The 9752-nt window shown below is 58.7% G+C and overlaps 1 protein-coding gene across 1 annotated transcript; it reads left to right on the forward strand.

Annotated features, from left to right (window-relative positions):
- Positions 1-4952, forward strand: NPTX1 (neuronal pentraxin 1; the record flags this gene model as incomplete). Its single annotated transcript, XM_023729163.1, has 4 exons — positions 1-280; positions 2489-2733; positions 3832-4011; positions 4731-4952. Coding segments are annotated over 4 exons (927 nt in total), but the record flags the coding sequence as incomplete, so codon positions are not given.
- Between the last annotated feature and the right edge of the window lie 4800 nt (positions 4953-9752).

Consider the following 9752-nt stretch of genomic DNA (forward strand, 5'->3'; position numbering starts at 1 on the left):
GCGCCGCCGGCCTCCGGGCCCGGTCCCCGCTCTGCGCGTAACGATGTGCTCTCCCCGCCCTTGCGCCCGCAGCAGTACAGCCGGCTCAATTCCTCCAGCCAAACCAACAGCCTCAAGGATCTGCTGCAGAGCAAGATTGATGACCTGGAGCGGCAGGTGCTGTCTCGGGTGAACAGCCTAGAGGAGGGCAAGGGAGGGCCCAAGAACGACACCGAGGAGAGGATCAAGATTGAGAGCGCCCTGACCTCGCTGCACCAGCGCATCAGCGAGCTCGAGAAAGGTAACGGGTGGAGGGGCCGGCTCCCTGCCACGCTCTCTGCGCCCGCGGGACCCTGCCTGGGGCCTCGCTCGCTGCACAGCCCGCTCCCCCGACCCTCCAGCCCTTCCCTGTCCCTTGCACGCCTGCACCTCTGCGCTCGAGGCTTCCAGTCAGTGTTCCGGGCCGGGCTGGGGCGCCCTGGGCTCAGGACATCTGGGCGAAAGGAAGCAGAGGAGGGGATTGTCTGGCGTCCCCTCTCCTACGCACTCAAACACTCGCTGGATTTTTCAAGTCTGATTTGTTTAATCCTCAATAACTTTGCGCAGTAGCTGTCGCCGGCCCGAAACCCTCCCTGACTCAGAAAGCCTGGTTCTAGCTGGTCCCCACCTCCTCGCAGAGAGCCAGGTGCGGGCTAGGTCCTCCCCATCCCAGGCGGGTTTGTCTCGGGATCTCTGGGCCCCCCTCCGCCCTGAATCCCAGCCCCGCAGTTTTCTCTTTTGAGTGACCCAAGCCCGTGCATCTCGTGCGCCCCCGCAGTTCCCGGGTCGCTAACTCTGGGCCGCCCAGGCGCGCCCCGGGCGCACCGACTAGCTCCGGCGCTTGTGCCTTGAAGTCGCAGAAATCAAAAAAGGTTGTAAAAGGTTGGGGGGGGGGTGGCGCCCGGCGCGGAGCAGGGCCACTTGACCCTGCTCAGACCGCAAACTGTGCCCGCCGGATTTCCACAGTGCCATCTTAAGGCGCGTTATGTAACTGAACAACAGCTTGGAGAAGGAGGGGCACGAGAGGAGGGAGGGAGGAAAGCTGCGAGAAAAGGAAAAACACTCCGCACTGGTCGGGGGTTGCATCCGCCCCTGCGGGCGGGGCACCGCGGGGGAGCCGGTGGGGGAGGGGACCAACCCTGCTTTGTCCCCCCCTTTCGAGGGGAGAAGCTAGGAGAGGGGTGGAGTGTGCGCTGACCCCGCGGGGTGCCTCCTAGAAATAATTTGTTGGCCGGGCAGCCGGCGCTGCGTTCCCAGACCGGCCCAAGGAGCACAGCCACGAGCCGAGCGAGGCATCGGTCCCTGGGCTCTGGGTGCCCTTCTCGGAGGCTGCCTGGTGCCGAGCCCGCTGCTGGGCTGCAGCGTTTTCCTTAGACTTTGTCAAACGGTGCTCAGGGCCACAGCCTCAGTGTGCGTGCGATGGGGGGGGCGGGTCACTGGAGGCACGTGCCAGCAGGCTGCTCTTCCCAGCTGATGGTTTCCTATAAAGGGAAGGCTGTGAGGCCCTGGGTCTGGTTTTTCAGGAAACACACAGAAAGGCTAGAATGTGTGACGTGGCCCCTAGGGGGCCAAACCACCCCAGAGGCTGGTGGCTCTCCCCTGGGAGGTGGGTTGGATCCTGGAAACAGCCCCAATGCTCAGGGCCAGGTGCCAGCTCAGATGAGAGACCAGTATGTCCTGTTCTAGAGGGGAAAGTGACAGCCACTCATAGTCAACTGTCAGCTCCAGTGGCTTGGGGGTGGGGATCCCAGAGAAGGGTCCAGAAGGGAGGGTTCTGAGCACATCAGCATCGTGGAATCAGGTCGGGCCCAAAGGGGCTGCTCTGAGGGGAGCTAGCCTTGATCTATGTGGCCTCCTTCTCTGAGGCCACGCTTTAATGTGCTGATAGCGCCTCCATCCCTCGCTGCTGTGGCCCAGCCCATGTGCAGACAGCCCCCCAGGTGCCGACAGCCCCCAGGTGCAGACAGCCCCCCAGGAGCAGACAGTCCCCCAGGTACAGACAGCCCCCCAGGCGCAGACAGCCCCCAGCTGCAGACAGCTCTCCAGGCACAGACAGCCCTCCAGGCACAGACAGCCCCCAAGTGCAGACACCCCCCACCCCACACAGACAGCCCCCAGGCACAGACAGCCCCCCAGGCACAGGCAGGCCTCAGGTGCAGACAGCTCCCCAGGCGCAGGCAGACCCCCAGGTGCAGACAGCCCCTCAGGCACCGAAGCGTCAGTCTCCCCAGGCTGTGTCAGAAGAGAGATGGGCAGAAGAGCGTCCAGAGGCCTCCACTCGACTTTCTCCCTGCTGAGCCCTGGGGTCAAGGTTTTGATCTCTCCAAGTTGCCCTCTGGGCATGTATCAAATGGAGACCGGAGGTGGCCTGGTCTGCGCTAGGAGCTCGGGCACTGAGCTTGCATTAGACATCAACAACAAATACTGGGGCAAGGGGCAGATGTCGGGATCGCTCCCCCCCGCCCCACAGGTCAGAAGGACAGTCGGCCTGGGGATAAGTTCCAGCTTACGTTCCCCCTGCGGACCAACTACATGTATGCCAAGGTGAAGAAGAGCCTGCCCGAGATGTACGCCTTCACTGTGTGCATGTGGCTCAAGTCGAGCGCGGCGCCCGGCGTGGGCACCCCCTTCTCCTATGCCGTGCCTGGCCAGGCCAACGAGCTGGTGCTCATTGAGTGGGGCAACAACCCCATGGAGATCCTCATCAACGACAAGGTAGAGCCCCCTCCATCTGGGCTTGACGGAGCAGGGGGACACCGGGCCCAGTGGTGTGGGTGTGGGGTGGAGAGGTCAGCGGTTGACCAGGTAGGACAGAGGGAGGGGGACACCAGGAGGTGTGTAGAAGGGCTGTTAGAACCTTCCAGACAGAGCCTCCCAGGATAGAGTGTTGCTGGTGCAGACTGAGGCAGCGGGTGTGGGGGAGGGTGGCAAGGGCTCCTGGTCCATCCCACAGATGGGTCCCAACTCCTCCTCCACCAGCTGCCCTAGAACGAGGACCAAAATGTTCCAGGGCGGTGAGACCCTCAGAGATTCATCCTTAGTTCAAAGCGTCCTGCGCCGCCCCCGCCTTTGGGAGGAGGCCAGCTCCGCCTGACCCCCTGGGATAGCAGCACAGGGAAGCCCCTTCCCTCCAGCGATTCCTCATCTGTGAGCTGGAGATTAGCTGCCAGCCTGCAAACCGCCACCTCTGCATACCGCCAACACCCAGGCTGGGTTGGATGCCAGGCCCTGTTCCCTTTCTGGGCCCATTTCCCTCAGTGCAGAGGGGTGTAAGCTTTTCCGCTAGGCCCCGTGCTGGCCTCCTGCGGTGCTGGGGGTGAGTGAGAGGCCAGGCCAGGAGCTGACAGAGCCACAGAAGGCACGTGCCATCTCCTCTGTGGCACCTCTCAGATTGTCTGCAGAGGCTGGGTGGTGGTAGACCCAGAGGGTCTCACAGTTAGAAATGGGGTGCTGGGAACGAGAGGAGGGCCCCAGGGAAGAGACCCCTAAGATAGCAGCATGGGGCTCACCTGTCCTTCTTCCTGAGGGACCTGGTTGGCCAGCAGCTGGAGAGCAAAGAGGGAGGAGGCAAGCAGGAGGACTATGTTCCTGGATCAATCTTGCGGTCCCCCGGGCAAAGCACTTCATTTCCTGAGTGGCTACGTGCTCCATCAGCGGGTGTGAAGTCGGGAGAGACTAGGGCTGCAAGCATTCGATAATGGTTCTGGATAATGATTTTAAAACCATCAGCAGGAAGAAGAAGAATTGGAGTAGTACCCATTGGTGATCATTGTAATGCGCCCCCACGCCCATACATGTGTGTCCCCTTCTCAGGTGGCCAAACTGCCCTTTGTGATCAATGATGGCAAGTGGCACCACATCTGTGTCACCTGGACCACCCGGGATGGGGTCTGGGAAGCCTACCAGGACGGCACCCAGGGTGGCAGTGGCGAGAACCTGGCGCCGTACCACCCCATCAAGCCTCAGGGTGTGCTGGTGCTGGGCCAGGAGCAGGTACTGGCCGGGGCTGCAGAGGGTGTCAGGAGGGGAAGAGAGGGAGCTGGAGATGGGAAGGGTCACCCTGTGAAGTAGCAGAGAAGCACGGTCGGCAGGTCAGCAGGCAGCAGCGGGGGCAGAATGCCTGCTCTTTTCGGGTGGGCTCGCTCGCCCGCAGGGCAGTCTTTGGCCTCAGTGCCCCTGGAATCTGCAGCAGCCCAGTTCTGCTTCTAGAGATGGACAATTTCTCCTCTCTGGAGTGGCTTTTCCCTCCTAGAGCATGCTAGAGAGAAATGAAGAGGCTGGCGGTCCCAGGCCGTCCCCCTGGGTGGCTAGATCTGGCAGAAGATGACCTTCTGAGTCCTTTGGCGAGAGCAGGGTGGAGAGGACGGCCCAGGAGGGCCCCGGAGCCTACTCCCTGGGGGTGTCACGGCCTCAGCCAACCCCTCACTCTGTGGCTGGGGGATGGGCACTGGAGAGGACAGGGAGAAGACCCACATCCAGGGCAGAGGGACCAGACATTTCTCCTTCCCCTGGGGAAGGGAGAAACCAAACACCGAGATGGGGACAAAATGGTCTCCAGGGTGGACCTGAGAGCCTCTGAATGGAGACAGAGACCCCCAGACTTGCTCCCTAGGCACGACCTGCTTCAGCCCAGGTGCCCCTGAGAGGAGCGCCCCCACCTGCAGAGCCCCAATCACCCCACCCACCCCTCTATCCTCTGCTTTTCTCCAAAGGACACTCTGGGTGGCGGGTTTGATGCCACCCAAGCGTTCGTGGGCGAGCTGGCCCATTTCAACATCTGGGACCGAAAGCTGACCCCGGGGGAGGTGTACAACCTGGCCACCTGCAGCGCTAAGGCCCTTTCAGGCAACGTCATCACCTGGGCCGAGTCCCACATTGAGATCTTTGGCGGAGCCACTAAGTGGACATTCGAAGCCTGTCGTCAGATCAACTGAGGACTCTGGGCCAGGGCTGAGGCCCCCCTCGGGCCCCCAGCCCCATGCCCGCCTCCCCTGCTTGTGCCGCCATGATGCATCATCTCTCCTCCCGCCCCCCATCGCCCCTGCACACGCACACACACACATGTACACACACACATGCCTGGCTTGCCCTCCTCACTCACACGGAGCAGTCCCAGCTGGCGTCTGACCCTGAGGGAAGCCCATCTCTCTCTAGGACCCCCAGAGTGGGTTATGGGCATCCCCCGTTCCTGGCTGAAGCAGGTGACGTTGGCAGTTACAGGAAGGCGGAAGTAGGTGAGAGGGTGTGTTGTGTGTGTGCGCGCACTTGTGTGCGTCTGGCAGGGGAGGAGGCTTTCTCTTCCAGAACGAGGTGTTTTCTTTCCTTCTTTCTGTGACTTTGGGAGATTGCACCACGCGGTGAATGTCTGTATTTGCCGGCTTCGTCAGCTGCCTGCCTGCCTCGGGGCTGGTGCAGCTCCCTGAGCACACATGTGTCTGTTTGCAGACCTTTCTGAGGACGGCAGATCTCTATACTGATAGAATAAATGTCTTTTAGTTGTCTGTTAAGGGTGGGCCTCCCCGAGGAGAGTTTTCACTTTGCATTAGAAGTGAATTCTGAGGGTGGGAGGCGGACAGACGAGCCTGCTGAGGGGCGCAGGGGTGGCGCTGGCCTCAGGATCCAAGGGCAGCCCAGGGGCTGGGGGCTGCTGCACGCCGCACCCCCACCCCCCACCGGCTCCAAACTGTGCCCCACTCCCTCAGCCCTCCTCCTCCTCACCCTGCAAGGCGGAATCCGTCCTCCCTTTTAGCCACTGTGCTGGCCCGCCTCAGCCCAGATGCCCTGAGAGAGGTGCGTCCCCACCGCAGCCCCAGGCAACCATGGCCCCAGGGCCCCTTCCCCTCGGCCGCTGGCAGTGGAGGCCAGAGACTTCAGTGGGTCAGCTCCAGAGGGGACCTTTCAGATAAGGAGACCCACGTTCTGATTGAAACCCAGCCACGTAGAGTCACTGGGACATAAACCCAGCCAGCCGATGGAAGATTCTCCCCACAGTAATTCTGACAGCCATATTCCTACCAGCACATCGAGCCCAAGTGAGCTGATTCTGTACGTGCTCCCAGGGGGCAGGCGCTGGGACCTCCCCTAGGGGCTGGGCACGGCCAGGGCCAGGTCCTGTACCCACTCCTCCATCTCATAGGGCTCCCGCCCCTCGCTGGCTGGTGACGCTGGGGCCTGGCCAGTGTCCAGAACCTCTAGTTCATCTCCCCCGCCATGAAAAGCAGCCGTACACACGTCCTTCTAGTTTTTCTGAGGAAGAGACAACAGTGTGTGTGTGCATTTTTATGCACGTGTGTGTTGAGAGGCGAGGACAGCCCTCAGAAGGATCATGCCCAGGGCAGTGCGAGCTCCTGGCTTTGCTCCATCACCCAGGAGTCGCACGCCCTGTGGGCACCCTGGACTCTGCCACCAGGAGCCTCATTAGCAAACGGCTGGCAAGTCTTTCTAGAAATTCTGCTATGCTGCCTGGCTCATTTGCAGCTGCAGACATTTCTCTGGAGATGGAGGTGTTCCCGTCTTCTGTTCTTTGCGGGGGCACCTGTCTCCCTAAACACAGGTCCATTTTGTCTTGGAAACCCAGTGCATCTGTGTGTGTCTGTGTCCGTGTCTCGTGGTGTCTGCACGGTACCCAGTCGCCGTTCTGCGATGCGTCACTCTCCCTCCGAGTGGCCAGAGCAGGCACGGCCGCACGTTGTTAAACAGCGGCTTCTTCTTAGATAATTGTGCTTTGCCCGCCGGGCCGTGGCCTCCTTGGATCTGCAGGGGTCTTCTCTGTTTGCATGTTTCTCGGGGTGGCGTATTCCTTGCTCCTCCGGTCCGACGTGTGTCCCCTTGTCTGCATGGACTTCCACAGATCTGTGTTGCGTGCCGAGTGCCATCCGTGTTGTGTGACCACCCGTGTAGCTATCGACAATGGCTGGGTAATTAAGCCAAGGGCGACAGAGCAGGTCGAGAGGTAGATCACTTCCTCTCTCCCCCTCCTCGCGCCCCAAACATGCCCAGTTTTTAACGCGTAGGTTGAGAACAAGCCCGAATACTACCTGCAGTTGGGAGAGAGCGAGAGCTTGGAGTCACCCCCTAGACCAGAAGGGTCCCACCCCTCACTCACTCCCGCCATCTTGGAGCTGTTGGTAGGCAAGGATAGGTGCTCTCCCTTTGGCACCTCCCACCAGCCCTGGCACTGGCCTGTCTACCGGACCGCAGACCTCCTCCTGCCCCAGCGGGGCGTGGTGGGGGCTGCCCTTCAGGACCACAAGCCATCCTCTGCCCTAACAGAGAAGGGCAGAGCCAACCCCAGCGCTTACGCCTCTGTCCTTCAGCCTCCCGGCCCTGTTGCCTTCCTCGCTCCTCCCCTGGTGCACCCATGGTGCCCGGGACAGAAGCTGACATTTAGCCCCTTCCCCGCTCCTAGCTGGAGTCTGTGCCAAGCCCTCAGCCCCGTCACTGTGTTGGCACTTGGCTGGCCCTGAGAAAGGATAAAACACAGCCGCAAATCTAATCCACAGAGTTTCCACGTCCTTAATCTGGTTGATGTTCCCTCTTGCACTGAACACTGCACGCCTCTCTCAGGTAACGCCATTTTATAAAAGAAGAAGATAAAAAAGCACTGTTGAGGCAGTGTTTGTTTTTGCCTAGCTGGTGTCCGACAGCCCCTGGGCGTCCGAGTTTGGAGAGCCGCCAACAGAGGCTCCGGGCCCTTGGGAGCTTAGATCCCACTTGAATCTTAAGCCTTCTTGCTTTTGATAACACAGTATTATTTCTCTTACTGTAGAAGAAAAAGTTTATTACCAAACAAGAGTATTTTTATGAAAGAAAAGGACAAGCCTATCAATTAACTCAACCTATATCTCCCTTGAAAATACTTTCAGGCCCCACCAAAACATAGGACTGAAAGCATGTATTTTGGAAGAAAGAGATACATTTTGTATGCTTTCTTTTCCTTTTGTAGACTCCCGGTTTATTTTCTAAGACTGCAGCAATCACTAGCCCTGGGACCTGAGACCAAGGGGGTGTCTTGTGGGCAGTGAGGGGGAGGGGCAAGACTGGTATGAGGTTCACAGAATCATTCCAATGCGCTCCAAGGAGGGGCCACCTGTTCTCAAAGGCATGTTGCGGACCAGGATGTAACATTGGCAACCTATGGTGGACTCTTTGTCTAGGAGCTGACCAAAGTTAAATGGAACGAGTTGAGCATTGAGTATCAGTTCCAACTCTGATTGAAGGAGTTAGGGCTCCATATTGTTGAAATTAAGAGGACTGAATCTTTTGTAGTCTATGGCAAACCCCCCCCCAAAAAAAAAATAGTGGCTTGAGTGGTTTCATCTCTTCAAACGCAGCGTGTAAATTTTTCAACTAATGATAGGGAACGTCTTGCTTTCGTGCGCAGTGGACTTAAGTGCAATTTGTTGAGAGGGAACAAGTTATTGAGGAGAAAAAAAAGCCCAGTACTTAGAGTCCCAATTTTGTCTTATTTGCCAAAAAATGCAACCCCCTAAGGTTGATGTTGGTACCTTGTACATACTGTATAATATGAAAGAGAATCGATGGATCTGACTTTTTCATTCTTTGCTAACCAAACCTGGGCATTTTTCATATGATCTGCAGCCCTTTGGGTATCAAGTGGGTCAAAACCATGGAACCCGCCACCTCCATCGGCAGTTCTGGAAATGCACTATTTCTACTGATACTCTTGCTTTCTTTTCTTTTTTTTCATTTTCTTGCTGAAACTACATGAATTGTTGAGTTTATTTTTACACAGTAAAGAGTGAAGAAAGACTGGTCTCTGTGGAATGTCTGTTCTTTCCTACAGCTTGCACATGTTGAGGTGGCTCGCCTGCCCCACCTGCAGGGCCCAGGTGGCCCTCACCTGCAGGAGGCTGCACGCCTTGCATTAGGATTGCATTGGGCCCTCTCGGCAGTCCCACATGTGGCACCCTGGGAGGGCAGTGTGTTCCCACGTCACGGAGCAGCTGACAACATCGAGGCAGAGAGAGGTGAAGGGGTTTCCCCGAGGTTCCCCAGTGCTGGGAGGCACGTTAGGCCTGGGGTGCAGTGAGGCCGTCTCTCACCTCGCCTGCAGCCTGCTCACTCCTGGGTGGACGCCCATCCGCAGCCCAGCCGAGCATTCGTTGCGGGTGGCCTGGGCTTGGTATTTCCACACCTCCCTCTTCTGGTCTCCTCTGCTACATTCCCGCAGCAGGTCCTTCCCCAACGCTGGTGTCCTCCTCCCTCCTGGAGCCCTTGGTGCCTTTCTGTGCCCAGATGTGAGGGGATCCCCAGATCCACACAGAAATCAGAATGATGGCTGGGAGAGAACCCTGCGAGCTGGGAAGAACTTTTTCCTGGCCCCTTGTGGACCCAGCATGACTCCAGACCTACACAGGGCTTGCCAATGCAGCCCTTCCAAGGCACAAAAAGCTCAGGCCCACGCACCCTCCTATTAGGTGACCCTAGACACTTAAAACCTGAGATCATGGGTCATGGAGCCTAGATGGCCCTCCTGATTGGTGGGTTCCTGCGCGCACACACACACACATACACACACACACACACACAAACTCTCACACACACTCACGTGCTGGTTAGCAGCAGGGACCGGTCCCTCTGGCTTCCTGTTGGTGCTATCAGAGTGCACACATGCTCTCACCCTGCTGCCCAGGGATGCCCTGGCGGGGACACGAGCTGGGCTTTGGCAGGCTGAGCGAGCCGCCATTACCTAGGGTGGGTATGGGGGGAGG

The sequence above is a fragment of the Trichechus manatus genome, unplaced genomic scaffold (assembly GCF_000243295.1).
Source record: "Trichechus manatus latirostris isolate Lorelei unplaced genomic scaffold, TriManLat1.0 scaffold00028, whole genome shotgun sequence".
In the NCBI taxonomy this organism is placed as follows: Eukaryota; Metazoa; Chordata; class Mammalia; order Sirenia; family Trichechidae; genus Trichechus; species Trichechus manatus.